The 22,494-nt window shown below is 34.7% G+C and overlaps 1 protein-coding gene across 3 annotated transcripts; it reads right to left on the reverse strand.

Moving 5' to 3' along the window:
- Positions 1-593: 593 nt before the first annotated feature.
- On the reverse strand, positions 594-22,193 carry LOC105053197 (AUGMIN subunit 3). 3 transcript variants are annotated; one of them, XM_073252183.1, is made up of 19 exons: positions 21,858-22,181; positions 20,714-20,750; positions 18,996-19,099; positions 14,964-15,159; positions 13,640-13,706; positions 13,352-13,455; positions 12,826-12,910; positions 9,700-9,757; positions 8,987-9,118; positions 7,754-7,823; positions 6,853-6,910; positions 6,705-6,760; positions 4,493-4,645; positions 4,152-4,263; positions 3,914-4,055; positions 2,140-2,215; positions 1,293-1,388; positions 912-1,046; positions 594-765 (listed from the first exon to the last, which is right to left on the reverse strand). In XM_073252183.1, exons 1-18 carry the CDS (start codon positions 22,031-22,033, stop codon positions 918-920), a joined length of 1,851 nt encoding a protein of 616 aa, XP_073108284.1. In that variant the 5' UTR covers positions 22,034-22,181; the 3' UTR covers positions 594-765; positions 912-917. The 3 variants fall into 3 exon arrangements, with proteins under 3 accessions (XP_073108284.1, XP_010932592.1, XP_010932584.1); XM_010934290.4 differs by having other exon boundaries at positions 594-808; XM_010934282.4 differs by having other exon boundaries at positions 594-1,046; positions 21,858-22,193.
- Positions 22,194-22,494: the final 301 nt, after the last annotated feature.

Raw genomic sequence — 22,494 nt, forward strand, 5'->3', positions numbered from 1 at the left:
TGTAGAGCAAGCCAGTGTTAGCATATTTTCATGAATTTCTTCAACCTCTTGCAACTCTTTCCCCGACCAACTATTTTAATAGTTTTGTTTACTTTTACTTTTCCCTTTTTTCTATTAAGCACTTGATGAAGGGGGGAAAACTCTTACCTAAAATCTTAATTTTAAGAGAAGTTCAGTTGTTTAAATCTAGAAAATGAAAATTTTGATTACTTATGGAAATCAAGCAAATTTTTACACGATTCAAAATTCAATTATTATTTTTAAGTTATGATTAATCTTAACACTACCATTTAATATCGTGTTCTTAAGGATTTTGTTTGCTTATAGTCAGGGGATTGGAACAGGTGAAGAAATTTTTTGGCTACTTATCCATGTCACATTACACCTTAATATCATATCAGGTGACCTAAAATCACATGCCACCATCAATTGGGTGGGGGGGGGGGTGAGTTTAGCATTTTCGAATAGAGGCTACTATTGTGCAGCTATCAAGTGAAAAAGTAAAAGCAAATGCAAGTACAACCCAACTCTCATGGCTACATTAAGATGTTCGTGTGAATACCGCAGCATACTGGTAAAATTAAAAGCATATGAAACAAGCCAACAAAATAATGTGATTTCGCATAGCATCTTGCACATCCTATAAAATTATGAACTTACATATCCGCAGCCATTCCAAGAAGACATTTAACAATATCCTTTGCAGCATGATCCATTATATGTATTGCAGAAATTTCCTCATAATTATCAACTAACCTGACAGGCCTGCAACACAGATTGATGAACAGTTGAAAAGGAATGCATAAACCTGGTAAAAACATCAATTACCAATGGATACCGTCTTAGGTTTAGTCCCACAATGTGCAAAGCATAGATCTGTAACATGGAAAAGCTGTTTGAACGCCACATACAAATCCTTAATCTTGGAGAGCTTTGACGCGAGCAGTGAGTTCTCTGACTTGATTCCTTAGCCGGTCAGGGTTGCAGAAAAAATCAACAAATACCTGCCTCTCCCGCCCCACCTCATGCGGGTGATGTTTAACAATCTAGACATGATTGAAGAAATGTCAATTGATTTTGAGATGTTGAGTATTGAAAGCATAAAACTTGGGAGGAACAAACTGCATTGGCTGCAATATTTACTTCTCTTTTCTATTAAAAGTACTTAAATAGCTCTCTCAGAAGTTCTGGAGCAACTGGGTTAAGATATATGGACTCATGATACCAACTTTTAAAAGATTGATTAGAAGATGTAAAGTATGTGCAGAAACAATGAAAGCAAAGTGAATCACCTCAGCCTTCTGACGATGAGCCTCTGTAACTTCTTCAACAAAAGCAGAGACTTGAGAGTTGACCTTTTCCATATCATCCAGTGCTCGTATTAGAGGCTGTCATGGACAAAGATGCACATCCATCAGGTTAGCATGAAATTCTTGAGAAGGCCAGACACAAGAAGCTGATTAGTAATGTTTAAACCAGAATACCGAACAGAAACATGGTCATAGCAAACATAGAAACATAACAAAGTGAAATATAACAGAAGGAATCTGGTAAATTAAGACTTCAAAAAATGAAATAAGCACGCTAAATAGGTTGCACATCTTAATACTTATGTCTACTGCAAGTATTTGTTGTCGGTACAACCAGAGGCGGCACATGTAATCTCAGCTTCATTGTTGTCAATGCTACAGTAATTTCCACAACTAAGAAACTTCTAGTGTACCAGCAACGAAACCAGTAAAAGCTAATTAACATCTAATGATTTTAACATTACTACTACATGTAATCTCAGCTTCATTGTTGTCAATGCCACAGTAATGCCCAGAACTAAGAAACTTCGAGTGTGCCAGCAACGAAACAGGTAATGGCTAATTAACATCTAATGATTTTTATCATACTGGTAGTAATGATTTTTTCCTTTTGCTGCTGCGATGTGGCTGTTAAACCTGATGCTATGTTAATCAGTGCTTATTATCATGAGCAGACTAAAGAATAAGATTGAGATCATAACAGTCAACAAATAATTGGAAAGAAATACTTCATAGTCAAGAAATAATGACAGCTATTTTATAAGTGAAGGGTTAATAACAATAAAAGGACACAGGATACAACACACAAATTAGCAGGCAAAGCATGTACCCAAGGTGTCAGTAATGGTTCTGCAGTTGCTGATGATGCATATAAAAGCTGCTCTAGATTTTGAATAAGTGCGCACCTGTCACATAAAATAAAGAGGACAAATTACATGTTTGTGTTGAATGTGAATTTAACAAACATCACTAACCAGTATAGAACCAAAATATATATTCAACATTTTAAATTGAACCTCACCGGTTAGCAGGTGTGACGGCCGAATGAAACAAGCAAGAAGGCAAATGCTGTCATGATGACAAAGAAAAATCTACTACTGCTGAAAAAGTTTCTAACCCATTATTCTACATAATTAGGACACTTAAGAGCTGTATATAACTAGAGCAATTTAATGTGGCGAGGACATGATGATTGCCTTAACAAATACAAATTGCTAATACACCTTTGCATGACTCTGTAACAAGTCAAAATTAATGCTAAATATGCGTTTTCTAAGATCAGTATGTTTTCTAGTTTCTTAGCATGGTTCATGCCATATTCCTGTTATCTATTACTGAGTGACTTGTGGGTCAAGGCAAGTTCAAACAAAAAGGAAAAAAAAAAAAAAGGCAGGCGTGGGTGTATGGGACTTGTAGTCTATTTTAGTAGAGTGGTGGGGTTTGTTAGAAAGTCAGTAAAGATTCTGGTTAAGAACTCCTAAGCACATAGAAATGCAGTCCTAAAACAATTTCTACCAATATTAAGGAAGTAAGTCAACATATCTGAAGCAATTCAGAAGCTCACTTTGAGGGAGGATAGAGTACAAAGGAGAAAAAGAAATGACCATAACTTAAGTCTTGTGAAAACAGAGGGCCAGAATAATATTTGTGAAGGAAATTCAAAGCTGGATCTTTTAAATTAAGCTAGCAATAGTAGAAAGGCCGATTTAAACAATTGAAGAAAATTGACTATTCAGTGGAGAAGAGTCTATATGACTTGAAAAGAATGGAAGTTTGACCATCATACTTCTTAAAGTATGAACAAAATTGGGATGTCAGGTGGCTGTGAGGCTAGAACCTCAGGGAGCAGAAATCTAAGCTATTAAGACTGTCATAGAAGGAATATTGTATAGGTAAGAGAATAAAGGAATCCAGCCTGTCAATACATAACCTGCTGTTATTTGGAGAGGGTTGTCATCTGGAAAAAAAATCCAAGTTTTCTGCAATTTCTGGTGGTGGGGGTGGATAGCAAGGACATATGTTTTTGGAAGGAGTGATGTTCTGGGAACATGATTCTAATATAATAGAGGTTTGCCATACTGCCCCATACCATACAGTACGGGGCATACTGCACCATACCAATACTACCGTACCATACCAAACAGCATACTAACACTATAATAGGATGGAACCGATATAGGGTTCAATACCGAGATGGCAAACCTTGTTCTAGAATATTCTAAATATGGTGGATAAAGGAGCCAAAATACACAACAATGACAAACTACGAGCCATGGGCAGCATTAGTCCTCCCAAGAGAAAAATGTGAAAGCAGATGAAATGAACAAAATCTATAATTAAACTACCATATGGCATTTAACCCAAAAAAAAACATGTGACAAAGTATATAATGTCTGATCGTAGCAGTGGAAATAAGACTTTGTACAAACAATTCTTGTAAAGTGTGCAACAACAAAACTAGCAAACAAAAAATTTCAAACAATGGAACTCATAGAACTGAAATAAGGAAAATTGGAGAAAATGATCATTACTCTGTGGAGGGTAATTCACAAAAGAATGACAAAATTAAGGTCATCCACACGAGATCTATAATGATCACTCACAGTTCATTGATACATCTTCTTCGATCTTCTGGAAGAGAATTTTCAAGCTCAAACTGAAGAGATAGCAAGTCAGACTGCAACGCTGATATCTGCTGGACTATTCCATGTGCTGATACATACGTTGGTAATGCAGCTTGAGCATCTGCAAAGAAAATGTACAAACCAACATAAAGAAAGGTGCACAACCAACTAAACATGCTTCAAGTCACTAAAGACTCTCATAACATCATGCACTTACTAGAATGAATGCTTAGAAGATCTCGGACACCATGCAGAAAGGTATCACGGTCGTCAACTGCCCCTTGTTCTTGTACCTCAGATGCAGCTTGAATGAGTGATAGACAATGACCCTATGATGTTAACAAAAGACTGTTCCAGTCACTAATAGCTTCATTCTGGATGAAGATATTACATGATGCAACTATGTGAAAATAGGAGACAATAAAAAAGTGATGTCCACGCATGAAGATCAGCAGGCTTTTAGGGAAAACAAAAAACAGCCTTCTTCAAGAAACGATGGATGAAATATGGCGAGGCACAATAAAACATTGATTGATGGATAACCAGAGAGTTGCATACCACACGAGCATTGGCTGCTGATAGATAGCTCTGCAGCTCAGACTCAATCACCTTAAGCAAGGAGTGTGCACCAAGTATGGTTTTACGTTCCAGTTGGCAAGCTATATTCAAAAACTGATGTCTAGCTAGCTGATTAACTAGATGATTAATGAACTGCACAAGAAGAGAATGCTGCAATAAGTTCCACACAACTTTTTTTTTGGCTGAACTAGTATTATGACACTCGTGACAAACGCAACTGGTAGAATATATATTTCAAGATAAAAAAAATGAAATGGCATTGGAAGAGACAGGGGGCAAACCAAGAAAGATGATCTCATTCCAAAACCAATGAGAAGATAAAAGAGGTGGATTTGTGAAACTAGCATGGTATCACCAAAATATTGGATAAAATTGCAACAAGACATTCCAAAAAAGCAATTCAAAGCTCTGAAGATGTTGCATCTAAATTTTGACATTTCTGAGCTTAAACTAACTAACAAAAGCATAAATGATTTATCAAGAAGATAGAAAAAACCGAATGAGTAACCCATTCATCCAGCATAGCTATGCAATTTTATATTGGATAGCATCTGCTTTGGCGTGCTAAGTCTGACAAAATGTACATATTTTCATACTACTGTATACAACCCATTTGCATCCAACCATCTGCATCACTGATTAATATCTAAAAAATATGCAAACTTTGCATCTCTTTATAACAAAAAAGGGATAAATGGACAAAGGCAAGTGCCTTCTAACATGACTATGTGAGTCTTCCGTTATAAAAAAAAAAAAAAAAAATCCGGAATGAAAGGAAATACTAGTTGCCTTCCTGTTGATGACATACCAATCATGGAGATAGACCTAGTAATTCCAGGGGAAAAAATCCTAAGGATATGGTGATAGAATTTCATCACAAACTCGAAGCATACCATAAATCATATAAAAATATTACAATGTCTGAATCATATGAATACAATTCTGGTAAGGCCCAATAGGAAGGTAATTTTAAGAGTTATAAGGCAAACATGGAATTGAGAATTTTGCATTGCATTATATCAAACTTGGCATCATTCTTAGAGGCCAAATTGGGATCTGAAAGTTGAAACCATCAAGTGGATGTGTTCATCTAGGAGGTATAGCGGTTTTACAGCAATCATGAAGCAAACTTAAAAGTAATTTGCATTTTGTGTTGCTAGATCATGATATTAGAAACTGATGATCCATAAGTTGTGTCAAAACAAAGAATACCAATAAGTGATTTCAAGAAAGATTTCTGCAACGTTAAGTTCAGGAACAGTACTGTAAAATGTAATGTATTAAAAACTTCCAAGATATAGACTTCATCGAAAAAGGAGACAGAAGTTCTTCAAAGAACTATGCAGATGTTAAGAATTAAGAGACTTTAAATGGATTTTTTTCTCTAAAAAATGAAAAAGAGCAATTAGATTATTGCTGACAATGTGGAACAGAACTCCAGATTACAGGTCCTTAGAAGGTTCAAAAAGCTCAATAGCAATATCTATGAAAGTCTGCATGATTAAAATGCCATCTGATTTATTAGTAAATACATTCCATCTATATGATGTGGTCTACAACTTTACAAGATTCTATGTTATTTCAACAGAGCAAATGACAGGAAGCAGCCTTGTATACTTTTTCCTTTTTGGTGGAGATGGAGGTAATTCAGTCCATAGGCTAATGTACATCACTTCCTAAAAAAACCAAACTTGACACATCCAGATTGATTTGATGACCAGCTCACTAGGAACTGCAGGCCATCAAACCAGTTTCTTCAAATATCATCTAGATAAATTAGTACTCTAATTCAGCAGTCATGTTTCCCTCTTGCCATATGACAGCACCTAAATCCTTCAAAATATGAATAGCAACATGGGATCTTATAGAATGAAAGCAAAATGTCGGTATCCCTCACAGGTGACTAGGCATTCTCTAGAAAACTACACATAGAATGCAAAATTACAAGGCAATATGCATGCCGACGAAATGACCACAACCAACAATGCCCTTGAAGGCATTGTCTGCAAACACAAATGACAAAACATAGAATACTTTGTGAAAAGTCATCACAGCCACCTAGAGATTTAAACGTAAAAGCCACCGTCCATAACCAGCTAGAATGATGGTTTTATTGGTTAATATATTCATCTAAAAGAATGTAAGTTTTTTGCTTCATGGCACCAGTTGCAAAGGTAGTCAATACACATACCATTTTCAGCCGATTAATGTAATACTCCTGGCGCATAACCTTTAAATCATAATCCCCTAGAAGTTCAAAATAAGAAAAATGTTATGCTGATAATATGTTGAACCTTGCTTTTCTGCAAATACTGGATCTGAAACTCTTATCAGCATACCCTGCAAAATATATGTGTCTTGGAGTTGAGCAAGCTCTGAGCAGAGGCTTGGAATAGTCTGGAGGGGGAAAAGGATTCAACAAGGGGTTAGAACTCAGAACCGTTAAACACAGCCAGAACAAAAGGCATAGCAAATGTAAAGTAAGTCTTTCACAACTAGAAGAATGCACAATGGTATAACTGGAACACCAGTTACATCATCTTTTTACCAATGCATCTACATGACACTGTAATTTTACAGTGTGCCAGCACAGAGTGTCATGTAATGTATTCTTGATAATGGCTCACTGAAAAAGGTAAAACATCATACACATGGGTTTAACTCATTTAGATTGCAAATTCTAAGATTTTTTTCTAATAGAAGACAGAGCAAGCAGTTGCCTATTTTCAGTTCTTTGGAGCTAGATACAATACATTGCTTAATAAGAACATCAGGATAGTGTAGAATTTACATAAGTTTTAAGGCATGCAAGGTCTCAATGGAAATTTGGTTTTTTCTTATGTCCAGTTCAAGAGTGTTGATAATAGTTTCAGACCAGCTCAACTTCCTAAAAGAGGAAACAGCTGACGCTATAGTCCACTAGCATGTAATATTGGATTAAATTATCATAGTAATTATTGGCATCCTGTTCGGAAGTACAACAATAAACTGAAAACTAATGATTCTGACACCACTCTGGCCTGTATCCTTCTTTTTAAGGAACATCACTTCACAATGCATAAGAAATATGAAACAAAAAGAGAATTGTGATATACAAGAAAAAGCTACAATGAAAAACAACTCATTGCTGTAAATCAAAAATACTAGAAGGCTTGATGTAAAATATTTTTAGTAATTAATTGTAATAATGATGGTTCACATATACTCCATATGTAGTATGGACAAGTGTCAACTGCATACCTCAGATAAGAACTTCTGCTCTTTTCGGGAAAGATTAGATAGTTCTCCAGCCAGTTCATTAAGTTTTCTCCTGCAGGGTGGATGGAGATGTATGTAATTTGAACAACATGCGGGACAATAATATTACTGCAGAGAATTATCATAAGCTCCCACAAATATCGAATTTTTTCAAAAGATTTTCCTTGTAGATATATTTTTAAGCTTGACAAGATAAGAACAAGCTTTAGATCTCAATGAAATGGGAAAAGAGTTCTCTTTACCATGAGTTCCATCTTCCTTTGCAACTATAGGTATACAAAAAACTGACATATCAGCTGTTACCCTTGATAACCCTGAGGAGAATAATGGATAACATTTCCCATTTAGGGTGATTTATCATTACCCTTTCAACATCTATCCCATCAAGAGCAAGTAAACTGAACTAAAAAAGGTTCAACAAGCACACACAAATCACAAAGAGATCAAAAGTTGTCACAACCTCATATTTTGAGGCTTTCTCCAGTGCTAAAGCCAGTGCTATGTTAAGGCAGACCATAACCCTTAGACTACAAACTGATACCATCAAGAATATAGATTTTACAACATAAAGATGGATGAACACTATGGTTACCAGCTTATAAAACTTACACCATAAAGATCCACAATGCCACCACAGAAAAAGAAATAGCAACTTCCCACAAACCAACATGCAGATCAGCATCAGTTGCACACTATCATATCCAATAAATTCAAATATGACAAGAATGTATTTTCTTTAGTATGGTTACTTTAGCATCAAATGGGCATGCATATCAGCATTGCCAAAAGACTGACCGAGGTCTATAGCCAAATGTTATGCATTGTTAGTTCCAGTCAATATAAAACTCATGCAATGATAAGTCAATATAAATTACAAAACTTGTCTAATCATCACGTTATAACAGTCTAAATGGTGACCAGGTACTGCACTTTAAATACAAACAACTGATTCACCTGCACCTCTGAAACAAGGGAAAACAAAAGCTTAATGGCAAGTCTACGGAATATTTTTTGAAAGCCATAAAATTATTGAACATCAAGTAGCAAATTTTGAATTGTATACTGGAAAACCATAAGAAAAAGATAATATGATATAATTAAAATCTGAGTAACAAAAACAGTAATCCCCACCCCTTCTCTCTTTCCCAACAAGATTTTAAAACAATATAAATGACAGAAAAGCATATGCAAAGGATTGATGATGGAAAGAAATACCTAAGAGAATGAATATCTCGATGAATGTGTGCTTCATCAGATGATATTTGAGACTTGAGCATGGAGAGAATAGCTTGCTGCTTAGCATTCTCAACTTGGGCTTCAACCCACTGTCTTTCACTTGTTGCAAATCTGTTAAGTTTATAAATACATAAGTCATATAAACATAAAAAGCTTCAGTCATGAAGTGTAAAACAAAAGTACAGAAAACAAATGCATCGTAAACAAGGGATGTTATTTTGTGAGAGAGATCAAAAATAGCAAAAGCTGAATAATTTTCATCTCAAAATTCCTATCATCACTCGCCAAGGAACAAGTTTTATAGTGCAAATTCTAGAGTATACAGATGTTGAAATAAATATCCGCACTTGTCGCTTATTATCACAGATATTATGTTAGTTATAGTTTAGAGGTGGAACACTAATAGTTACTAATTTCTGAAGCAAAAACTAGTGAAAAAATAAAGCACTTTGAGCTCTGAAGTTTTTTGAACAATCAAAAGAGAGATTCCTAAAATTCATGGAAAAATATTAGAATCTAGTTTTTACAATGTCTAGAGACAGAAAAAAGTGAAACATTCACACATCTTTCAATCTTCCATATCAATGTATACTGTATAGTTATATATTGCATATATGGCATTCAACAATTATACATGGTGACACCAACTTTGGCCCAACAAAAAAAGAAATGAAACCTTAGAAAGTATTTACATGGAGCGAAGCCGTTGCAGCTCAGCTACACGATGATGATGAGATTTTTCAGAATCTCCTGTATTTGCAGCATCAAAGAAAATGATAAGTGATATCCAGGATCTTAAAAATATCAAAAAAATGCAAGTAAAGACATGTATAATTTGGTATAGACCACATAGGTATATGTGCAGAAGTCCATTAACTAAGATGCATTCTGGTCAAATTAAAAAACAAACAAGGTGAATATACAATTGAGATTTGCTGAAGATCTAGCATTAATCAAATGACATTTTCTTTCTCTAGAAGAGCCTACTTATCTTCTAATATGTAATCCGGCCCTAATATGTGCTTTTGCTACTAGTTTTTTTTTTTGGATACAAGTGGGCAATCGCACCACTCTGGTGTGAGTACAACCCATAAAGTCAGAATACAAAAGATCCCGCAGGGCCGGCGGGCATGTCTCACCCTGTTGCCAGGTCTAGTCTCCAGAGCGCTCCTACTAGTTTCATGGCACAACACTCATTGTAATATAAGTTTAGTGGAAAGATCCTTGTGTTCATCCGGACACCAAGTGCAGTAATGCTTATTCATTGTAATATATGTGAAGTTCAACCATGCACCCCTACCCCCCAATCCATTGTATGTTTCTCCTTCTTTCTCCTCACCAATATTTTCTTCCTCCTAACATCTGTACACATCCATCTTTAATGTTTTACTTATTGTTATCTTCAAAGTACTGCAAACATACAATTATCTGATTTTTGCAAGAGTAAACATGTCTGGTTTGTTGCCACCTTTGAGACCTCTCAGAAATTAATCTCATGATATAATTCTGAAGCTGATTTCTTTTTTGGGTTTTTTACATGTTTACCCTCCCAAACATTCAAATTTGCATAAATATCCTTTCAAAATTAATATCTGCATATATATCTTCATAAAATATCTTTTTTTGCATGTGTACCCATATCATCTAACACCATTAAAAATTAATGGTTTAAAATTAAAATGACTAAAATATCCATATGGATAGATATGTAAAAAGAAAAATTTATGAGGATATATATGCAAATCATAATTTTATGAGGCTATTCACGCAAATTTAAATATTTGGAAAGATATACATGCAAAAAATCCTTAACATAAATACACCTCTCTTGGTTTGTTAGTTCTTTTTTTATTCTAATAGAGAAAAATTAACATATACAACTAAAATAATAAATTTACTTAAGTTATTAATTTACATAGATTAAATAATCTTTTTATCAAATGATACATCAAAATTATTTTATCTAGAAAATAAACAGATCGTAATCATCCATATTTCCTCTAATGTATAATAATATGCTTTTAAGAAAAGTATCTAAACTTGATATTAGATGAATAGCCTTTACATTTGCATAAAATGGACATAGTTGTAAATTTGGATGTTATATAGCAATAAAAATTTATAATATTATATTTTATTTTAAAAATTTTTATTGAAAATATCTTTGTGAAGTGTATAAGATATATCATGTTGTTATAAGATGGACATAATCGTCCCATCTTGTATAAAAATAAAATATAATATAGTATTCTAATATATAAAATATTATATTATATCGTCATCGTGTTGTTATATTATGTAATATGTTACTACATTGTAAAGTAAGAGGGTCTGAATACATCTAGATGAAATAAATAAAAATTAAATTAGAATTTTTTGCGTGTATATCCTTTTAAACATTCAAATTTGCATGAATACTCTTATAAAATTGCTATTTGTATATATACCGTTATAAAATTTTTTTTGTACATCTACCCATAAGGATATTTTAGTCATTTAAATTTTAAACTATTAATTTTTTAACGGTGTTAAATGATGTGGGTACATATGCAAAAAAAATATAAAAAAAAGAAGGATATACATGCAAAACAAGTATTTTATGAGAATATACATACAAATATCAATTTTAAAAGGATATTCACGCAAAATGAATATTTAGGAGAGTATACACGCAAAAAACCCTTCTTTTTTTCTTTTTCATTTTTTATGTTTTAAACAATATGATTCTGTTCCATGTCAGCGCTAGTTGTGTTGAAGATTTCTTGTTAAAAGTCAAAGGAGAATAAAAAAAGGTCACAATATTGACGTTGTTTGAAATTACTTCTATATGATTTTATTTAGCAGAAAAATCTAAAGGTGCAATAATATTTCATTTCTTGCCATCAATGAATAAGGTGACCATGTGCTGCTCAAATTAGCAGGGGTATGTATTTTTTTTTCCAGCAAATTCGGTTTCATTACTTCTAATCATGGTGTAGATATTGGCAGCTGATTTCAGCTTCAAGGTAATACAGAAATGATTTCTGTTGCAGAGGAGCTATCAATCCATTAAATTAAATGATAAAGACTATTGGCAAGAATCAGCTTGTATACACAGAATATTTCAGGGCAATCTGCCAAGAGATTTATCTTACCTCTTCACTACCTAAATAATAAAGATCACAGAATAATATGCGGAGACCTTAAAGTTGTGTGATGTCTCTAGGAAACCTCAAGAGAGGTCTTGGGGAAAAAACTGAAGAAAACCAACGCTCCTCAAACTTGTACATATCCCATGTATTCGGTTGAAGTGGACATCCATTAGTGTAGACTATCCCTATCTCCTAGTACTTTGTCATATGCTAGTAAGAGAAGTTCTGACGATAGTATCCCAACACTTCGTGAAAGTAGTGTTATTGTGATTTTGTCGGTGCCACTTGCCTACTCACAATCACTGGCTCTTGGTAGGATTGCTCCAGCAGATCCTAATTACGTGCATGCACCTCTCCTCAACACAAATATTCATTGAAGTAAATGTCCCAGCATAACCAGTAACCTTGCATCTATAGCTTGTATTGTCTTCCTAATGATTCTTTTGCAGATGCGGAAAAGTAATAAATGGGTCAAAGAAAATCCCAAAGTTTAATTTTTAACCCAGTTATGCCAGCCAAAATGGTCTGTTCCTAGTTGCGAAATGATCACAACTAAAGAATTTATAATGGTTGTAGTTGTACAAAGGTCCATTAAAAATAAAATAAAAAATAAAAAGGATTGTGCAAAACATATAATCTTCAAATATTTACAGGAATAAGAATTGAAATAAGGGACTGGATATATACCTCGTATCAAGCAATTAGTAATATCATCAAGGCTCACCCATGAACACTTAGATTTACCCTCTTCAGCGACAAGTCGGAGTGGTCCCTGCTAAAAACAACATATCAATTCCCAATGAAGTTGCCAGTAGCCAACTCTGCAAGAAGCTCAAAAAATGCAATAAAACCTCCAAATAGAATGTGAAAGTTCTAATTAGAAATCTTTTATCTTCACATATCCCAGCACAGTTGCTTGTTCTATCTTCTATCAATTATCTACCAACATTTGTAACCATCATTTCCACTTATGGATGCAAATTTAGGAATGCCTCACTTTAGCAGCCATCTGATATTATACCCTCAGATAACGAAAAGACTACTCCCAGCAACTTGAGCTTCTTAACTACCGATCACTCCCAGCCAAATCAGATAACAACTAAGGTAAGTAGAAGACCACATAAAAAATCTCTGGTGTCCTAGAAAAAGTTAAGATTTGATTAATCAAATATTAATATTTAAAAAAATCAATTTAAAAGAAAAAGGAGTCTACCTTGTCAAACTGCTTTGAAAACCACAGGTTCAGCTCTTTTGTGCAAGCTAAATCTCCAATTAAGTAAGTATGGAAATCAGAATAAGCTAAGTAGATCCCATCCTCTGCATATCAGGTCATACTAAAGATTCATCAGAAACCTATATATGAACCTCTACAAGTCAAATGCTATTTTAGCAAATTTCTGCAACAACATAAATGACAGAATTTGATCTTTTGAAAAAAGTCAATAAACATCCATGTGGTAGCATCAGGTCCAACATCTATGACAGATTTGAAGAAGCATACCATCCCCTCTATGATAGTGAGCCAGCTCCTGAGCAGTGGAGGCAATTTTTCCAAGAACTGCATTCATCTGAAAATTAGAAGAGAGAGGAAAAGATTTTCATAAAGTGTTCAAGAAGTTAAATAATGCATCTTACAATCTATCCAAATTAGATCCATAAATGCAAAACTAAACAAAGAAACATAGCCCCAGTGCATCAAAAAGAAACAAAAACTACATGTAGAATGAAACATGAAACCTCTTGATGGTTAAACTTGCGTTAACCACTTGCATCCTACAAAATAGCATCAAATTAACTGATTCAAAACTCCATATGAGTCTTGGTGGCATACTTGCATGCATAGACAAACTAAAACCTGTCAATGCCATTAGCATTCTCAGAAGAACTTTCAAATTTCAATAGTTTCAATCCAAATTATGTTAAAAATATTAAGGCTGTGTTTGGGTGTTGAATAGCTAACCACTCCCTGAACAGATTTAGCCATGCGTATCTACCCTCTAACCAGATGACCAGCGAATAAAGTTTTGCACTATTTGGTTGGAGCTCCCATTGTTGGTGGGATAAAGTTGTGGAAAAAGTGAAGAAGTAGAGATAGCAAGAGAGATCGCTCTGGGTGGTTAACTTCATCAAACCCTCAGACCTGAAGTAAAGTTGCCCAGGTTAAGTACTTTTTTAAGCCGAATAAAGTTACCCACCATTGTTTGGGTGGTGTGTGGCTGGCTAAACAAGTAACACCCCCTTACCCACCACCTAACCAGCATCCAACCACAGCCTAAGAAACAAAAGTATAAAACTGTGATATGAAATAATGCATGTCCAATTACAAAAGTTTAAAATATTCATGCAAAAACTCAATGAACATACTTTATGCTTTCCTGAATAATTTAACCAAGAGTAAATTACAAATAAGTATGCATAAACATAGGATAATAACTTTAGATGGAAAGTCATTGTACTAATGCAAATTCTAAGCATTTGATAATGCAAAAGGCTCTGTTTCCAGTGGCAATAGCCTCTTTGAAATAATAGCAGATATTTGATTTCAGGTGCTAAACAACAAGTATTTGGAATAGATATACTGCATCAATGAGCAATACCAGCCTGCAGTGTTCCTTCAACATCTTAACTTAGACCTGGATACATTCCACGTCAAAACACATCAAGTTCATGTCCATTTTTCCCATTTCTGTGAATTATACAAAGTTTTTTAGCAGGATTTCTTGCGATGTTCTCCACTTATTCATCAACAATATTAATACAAAAAACAGGTTTTGGTACATTGGAACTCTGAAAAGCAAACATCTTTAACAAAAGATATTGTTTACCTCTAAATTTCTAGCAGAAAGCTTCTCATCCAACACCATAAGTTGTCCATTAACTGCAGATGTTGCAGCTACTCGAGCCCTTCTTCCCTGGATCAGAACAGAAGCCTGACCTGCTAGCAAATCAAACTGTGACTGCTCGCGTGCAAGCAGCTTTTGCAACTCTAAGACTTCTGCCTTGTAAGCTAGTTTTGCCTCCCTATTAAAATTATAAAAGAAGGTTTCAGATTATTATTCCCCCAAAAACTAGAATTATCTGCACAACAGAAAAGGAGCTACTTGATGAAAAAGAAGTTAGCAAAAATACTTTCAACCATCGATTGAGTACTGTGACTTATTGTTAGTTCAACATATGGTACATCAAATAGATGAAGATCAGTTCCCAAAATACCTTTTATGCATAAAAAAGTGCATATATAAATTAAAAACTTGCAATGCATACTTCTTTTAAAAAAAATCCTCTGCTTAAATATCTTAAGTAACTCCATTTTGTAAAGTTTTCTTATATAGCTGTGGCACGTTAAGTTAATATGAATGTGAGGTCTTGATGTGCATTAATCAAGAAAACCATATTTTGAAATTAACAATCTTTAAGACCCTCTTATTTAAAATGCAAGGCAACTATTCCAAATTCTAAAGATATCTGGTATATCACAAGCATGGAAGTTATTGATCGTGAAGACTATGAAGTTATTGATTTTACCATGCTCCTCCTTGGACATATTTCAACATATTAGTTATTATTTGTTCAACTATCGGTGAAAATTATCATTATTATCTGTCTGTATCCTCACCATATGTGCGTGATGCCAAGACATAAGTTGCACATGGCTTCTAGAACATTCATTAGTTTCCAGTTCTAACATTTCCATGTTGTCTATCAAAGGGCTAAACTCTCACGATTAGGGCTGAGCAAATAACCGAAACCCGAAGAAACCCACCCAATCCAACCTGATAAACACCGGTTTCGGTCGGTTGAAAGATTTGAATCGGGTTGAATCAAATTGTGATTCGTAAAAAATTTGATTCATTACGGTCGGTTTCGGTTTCTACATTTTTAACCCGTATGAAACCGAATCCGACCGACCGATATAGTATTTTCAATACTTAGACTGTTTGGAGAATTAGAAATTGGCAATTATGACAGGTTATGTACTGACTTATGGATGTTATGAAATTATTATATCCTAGTTTCTATATGAATTGAATAGTATATTGGTTTGTGATGTTTAAAATCGACATTGGATCAACATTAAAGCCCAAACCAACATAATCCACCCGAACCCACTACAAACTGTTAACTTTGGTTTAAAATAGTTTATATATGATAAACGGTCGGCAACGGATTGGATTTTCTTCAACCCGATTGAGTTTGGTTGGGTCAAATTTTTCTCTCAACCCGACCCGTGCTCAGCCCTACTCATGATCTTTTTTATTCTTTGTAGAACTTTCAAATGAATTTATGGGTCAAACTTTTGTAGCATGTTCACACTCTTAAACCACATCCACTATTGGTGCTTTAATCTTGCTCTTCCGTAGTACACCATCTCAATTAATGTACTATCTCTTTATCTTTAAGCATTAATTATTCTCAAACTTGTAATACAGTCATGGCAAACCTCATAATTCTAGGCCTTATTACATGCCATCCTCAAAATTCCATCCTTTTGTCTTCATTTAACATGCAAGTTTTGTTTGTGCTGCCTAACATTTTTAACCCATAAATATGTCCTGCCTTGTAAAAGTAATTGTAGATCCCATGTGCATGCAGTGGTTGCTACAAAATTTGTTGTCATCTCAATCATCACTTCTTTGAAAATGTTTCCATATATATCTTTTTTCCTTTTATCTCATAAATCTTATATGACAAGAAATGATCACATCTATCTTCTAGCCTTCGCCTTTGTCCGGGCCCTTTTTTAATTTCGCTTGTTTGTGTTACTGTGATTCATCATGCTATGCTTTTACCCCCTCGATCTTGGAGGACCTGTCAAATTTTCTTGTCTCCGATTCATTTCTGGACCTGCCTATTTGTGATCCATTCAACTGTTATCTGCATGCTAGCATATCTCACTCAAGCTGCTTACTGTTCTTTCTCTAAATGACCCGGGTTGATATACACAATTTTTTTCTCAAATTAGCTGGCTGAATACCTAATTTCTAATCTACTGCTAAAGCCGCCTTTTTTATGATTCATTCACAATTATTCAGCTGCTATTTATATGTCTGATAGTCTATCAATTACAGCAAAGTAGTTTGATGATCTTCCAAAATGACATATGTTTATTTCTATATTTGATCAAGTTTATATCTGTGCCTTGTCTTTGATCTGGGTGATAATTAGATAGCATCTGTTTATGCACATTCTTATTCTTTGAGATCCATGTTAGACAAAGTCAGATATTGCATTTTTCAAGTACTTATTTCCACTCCACTTAGCCTCCGGACTTATCCTTTTGTTGTCACTATTATTGCCCTCTAGTACTGTGTTTGCCGTTTCTCAACAATAATTCACCACTTTTGTGGTATTCTATATATATACATACATACATACATAAATATGTATATGGCATGATTAAGATTAATGACCAACCACCTGTATCTTCATATTATTGTAGTTCATTATTTGATCTTAATTAGCTGCATGTTAGTTTACAACTTTACATTTTTTTAGGTTTTTGATTACAGTGAGGGCATTTCCAGGTTTAGGTTGTTCTTGGAGTCAGATTACCGCTTTGTGTTACTTTGGATGTTCATTAAAATTCGTGTCTCAGCTGTTAGGAATAATCAAATTTAGGTTTTTGATTACAGTGAGGGCATTTCCAGGTTTAGGTTGTTCTTGGAGTCAGATTACCGCTTTGCGTTACTTTGGATGTTCATTAAAATTCGTGTCTCAGCTGTTAGGAATAATCAAAATAGAGTAGAATATATATTTTAGGACTTGAAAGAAAGGACTTATCCATGACTTACATGACTCATTACTTGAGATGAGTATCGGAAACAAGAATATATAGAATAATTAAAATAGAGTAGAATATATTTATATATATTTTGATGAGGGGCTAACCATTTTTATGTCTTTTCCTTGGTTAAAGTTGTATACAGGGTGAATTGAGTTCTTCTTTGGAAGACTATCTCCCATGTTACTAATAGGGTATATACTACATACTTGATCGTTGAGACTTGAGAATAAGGTGGTAGCTGTTACACAATGTGGTTTGGGTGTGGAAGCAGTCCGCCAGCATGAGCTTTCCTGTTTTAGTATGTTTGACGTTATGAACATTCTGACTGCCCGTATTAGTGGTGAGTGGGTTAATTTTGTAGCACTCATGATATATAAATATCAGTTACTTGTTTCTATTGCTTAATGTGGCCTCTTATTTGAATGGATTGGGTGAGTGCAACATAACGAAGTAAGGAACGGTCAGATCTTAATCAGTGGCAGCCCCCACCATAGGAGCTCTCCAGACCAAATAGATACTCAACTTTCAAATGAGGCAGGTAGTAACATCCGATAAATGCCTTAATGGTACAGTCTATTTTTATATTCAATGAAAAAAATAAAATGAAGAAAAAGAAACTTCAAAAAGGAACATGGTCTGAATTCGTATAGATCTGTGTACAAGATGTGTATGAAAACTTATAATTTCATAGAAAAGCCTCCAAAAAACTGCATGAAGAGAGTAAAGCTTTACGTATGCAGTATCCAACTGTCTATTGAATCAAGCTTTGTGGAAAGCCCAGTATGCAAGCAGAGTGGAAGACAGCATATGATACAAATATCGCCCTCCAAAAAATCATTACAAACTACAAATATTCATATGATGACATAAACATTTTTACTGCATGCGACTTATGTAAACTAAATGACAGGTTTGACCTACAAAGTAGTAAAAGAAAATTCAATGATGCATAAAATCTATGGAAAATGGAGCTTTGTCAAACAAAGAAGACTGGAGAGCATTACGAACATGGCATAGTGGTAATTTATATAATTTAGGCACTTAATTGGAGGAAGGACAAAGCACTTGTTACCGGATATCTATTAGTCTCTCCTCGGCACCAAATACTGCTTCCTGATTGTCTCTCCTGCTTGAAAAGGCTGAAATGCTATCAAAAGCAGAATCTAGGTCCTCTCCCTGAGAAAATAGTCCATATCATACAACAAAATAGCGTGCAAAATGTTGCATCTTGGATAAATGAAACTGATGCGGAACATAACATATACTTAGCTTAAAACATATATAAATAAATGGGGCATCAATTCATTTATAAAAAAAAAAGGGAAACATAAACCACTATGACCTTAAGCAACTCACATTATTCCGACTATTTGGGGTCAGCTCTATGAATCCATCTTAGCCATTCAGTCCTGGTAAATGCATCATCAATTTCAATACCAAAATCTATAAAACCTTTTCAAAATGTTCATTCAGGTCATAAGGTCATATCATCTTCTTCTTTTGCTTTGATACAGATCCCAACCACTTGCATTACAAGCTCTCCTTAGGTATTCATCAAACATGCTCGTACTATCTCATTCAAGTCACTATTTATCATCAATCTATAAATCCCTATGGCTTCCTCATGCATTCTCCAAGTTTTGACAAATTAAGAAATAAGTGAAGATATTATAAAAGTTACAATGCTTTGCAAAGGACAGAGGGTTGTATAAAGTTAGTATCGGTGCGTTAACAGTAAGAGTATACACAATGTTGCCGACTCTGAAGCAACTTATGGCATAGGAGTCCTACAAGGCCAAGATAACTTCAAATTTAAAAGGCCCAACAAGAATAATTTTTAAAGTCAAATACATGTCCAGGTGTTTGGATAAGTTAACAACCCTAATGGACCATCATATCATCCTACTTGGATTACGGTAAAGGTATCCAAATATCAGGCAATACATATTATGCAAGATTCATGATGGGTCCAGAAATATCATCTTGGATAGCAAATAATGGTCAAAAACCTATGATGGTTTTAAAGTGAGATTTTGTTCAGTTGAAAAATTGTGTAACCTTACATGCAGTAGAATTAGTGTTAATAGTTTAGCAAATGCTCCCCTTGGACATAGAGATAGCCTTAATGAAGAAAGTAAATTCTTCCTTTAAGTAGCAAAGTCATCACAATTGTCCACTTTACACCCTGATGATCTAAAGCCCAAAATGAAAGCTCGAGTTCCTTATCAGAGAGAGAGAGAGAGAGAGAGACAGTTAAATTAAAGGAAGTGGCTCGGAAAATATAAAAGAGATATGAATATACATGTGCAAAGAGATCATACATCATATCTCATAACTTCATAATTCAGTTTGCAAACTATAACTGTGTATTTTGGTAGCATCATATGGTTGAAGGGTGAAATCATGAGAGTAGGTACAGACTGGACCCCTAGACCATCATATACAGCTCGTTTATAACATCTGAGATTGGAATATTAACACTCATGCAAATGATGCTACTCAGAAGGGATAGGCTTGAGGTTAAAGAAGCCAATTAGTTCAATGGACTTCTCATTTAGTAAACATTCAAATCTTCAGATTCATCAATTTTACAGTTCATGATCCATGCATATTCAATGCATACCCTGCTTGCTATGCAATTTTAGAGAAGACTAATACAATGATGTAGCATTCAATTATCAAAATGTAAAAAACGAAGAAACTTCCACCTCAAAATAAAAACCTAAATGTAATGCAATCCCAGTTGAATATTTTCAGGATCAGAAAGAAAAATGCAAGGCATTGCAGTACCTCCAGCAACTTTCCTTCTTGTAGAAATTGTTCGTACCTGCAATGTGAATCATGATGACATTTATTAGCGTATGTAACTAAAAACAAGGCCAAAGTACAAAAGCATCCTAGCAAATATGAAAATGAAGAATTTCCTTCGGATGAAAGAAAAGAAAAAAGAAAACAAGAAATCAGCTATTTAATCTCAAAGTCTAATTTTTCTTGAAGCTTCTAGTTCCATCGCTTCCCATTCTACAAATGCCCTAGAAAAAAGCATGTTTATCTTTGCATGCTAAAAATAAGATGGGAACACAAAAAAAATCAACATGATAAACCACAGAAACATTAGAAATCTACCATAAAAAGTTCTTTCTTGATTAAGAACTGGGGGGAAAAATCAAGAAACCAGCTATTCTCTCATCTCTAAGGATTCTACTTTCATCATTATCCAGTCTACAAGTGCCCTAGAAAGTTGGATTCTTTATCACTACAGGCTAATGCATAAATGAGAATATAAAAAGGAATTCAAGAACCAGCAATGTAATTCATCTAAATAAAAAGCAATGACGGAATTTTCAATTCTTTATTTTCAAAGTAACACTACATAGGACAACCACAATCTCTAGAAGCAAGAAATCTTGTTCTGAAATAAAAACTAAATGAGACCACGAAAGAGAAAAGAAATGAGGATCTCTTTTTTTTTTATTCCATAAATCGTGTAAAAAATAGCTCAAGAACCTACCATTGCACCATTCAAAATAAAAGCAACGTCACAGAATCAACTTTTCCACAAAGTTTCAATGCAGTACAACCCCAAATACCCTAGAAGCAAGAAATCTTGTTCTTTAATATCTATATATGAAAAAAAAAAAAGAGAGAATTCTAAGGAGAAAAGAAAGGACTATTCTTTTTTCTAAATTTTCGGAAAACAGATAAAAAAGAATTCCACAACCATCCATTCCATCGGGTTAAATAAAGAGGAATGGTAAAGATTACATCTTTTTACCAAAGTTCACTATATGACGACCGCAATTACCCAAGAAACGGGAAATCTTGCTGTACGATACGAAAACTACTAAAAAAATCCACAGGAATAATAAAGAACAACGAAAAGATTATTCTTTTTCTTTTATTTTGAATGGGAGAAAAGAGGCGAGGGAGATACCGCGCGAGCTCTGAGGGGGAGAGGACATTGGAAGGCCGGAGGCTGGAGCAGATCCAATCGAGGAGAGGGCGGGCCTCGTCGTACTGGAAGGGCCACTCGAAGCTGTCGGGGTCCAGCGCATCGTGGCCGTCGAACCCCAACTCCCCCAGGACGGCGCACAGCCGGGCGCCGCTCATCGCCTCTCTGCCTCGCCGGAGACTCCGGCCGTAAAACTCCCTCTCTTCTCTCTCTCGCGGCGCTGCAAAACGGAACCGGGAATGCCGGCCACCACGGATCTCTTCGTTCTTCGGTACGTCGCTTGCGGACAAAGTTAAATACAGAAGTGTCCGTGGTACCAACGTTCTAACCGGGGTTATGCGGTTAAATAGAGTATTGGATTTATGACGGCAAATATTCCTTCGAATTTATTTCAAGTTTCTTCAAATTAACCCCTGTAAGATAAACTTATTTTATTATAAATTTTTGATTTGGGATTTACAAAAATTATCTTTTCTACGAGAAATTATTGATCAGAACAGTTCTAACAATCATATCTTGAACTAAGCAATAGGGGAAAAATACGCAGTATGATGGGATTAAAAAAATTTCAAAGAGTTTGGTTGGTAAAAATTAACCTTGATAACTGAAACTGAAATGG

Source organism: Elaeis guineensis, chromosome 2 (genome assembly GCF_000442705.2).
Source record: "Elaeis guineensis isolate ETL-2024a chromosome 2, EG11, whole genome shotgun sequence".
In the NCBI taxonomy this organism is placed as follows: Eukaryota; Viridiplantae; Streptophyta; class Magnoliopsida; order Arecales; family Arecaceae; genus Elaeis; species Elaeis guineensis.

What these genes read in the sequence shown, in the direction of transcription:
- LOC105053197 (XM_010934282.4), bottom strand. Translation starts at nt 22,033, where the DNA reads ATGAGCGGCGCCCGGCTGTGCGCCGTCCTGGGGGAGTTGGGGTTCGAC. An exon ending in ACATTAATCGGCTGAAAATG is followed by an intron (nt 4,646 to 6,704) that starts GTATGTGTATTG and finishes CTTCTTGTGCAG; the next exon opens with TTCATTAATCATCTAGTTAA. An exon ending in CAGCAGCCAATGCTCGTGTG is followed by an intron (nt 4,264 to 4,492) that starts GTATGCAACTCT and finishes TTAACATCATAG; the next exon opens with GGTCATTGTCTATCACTCAT.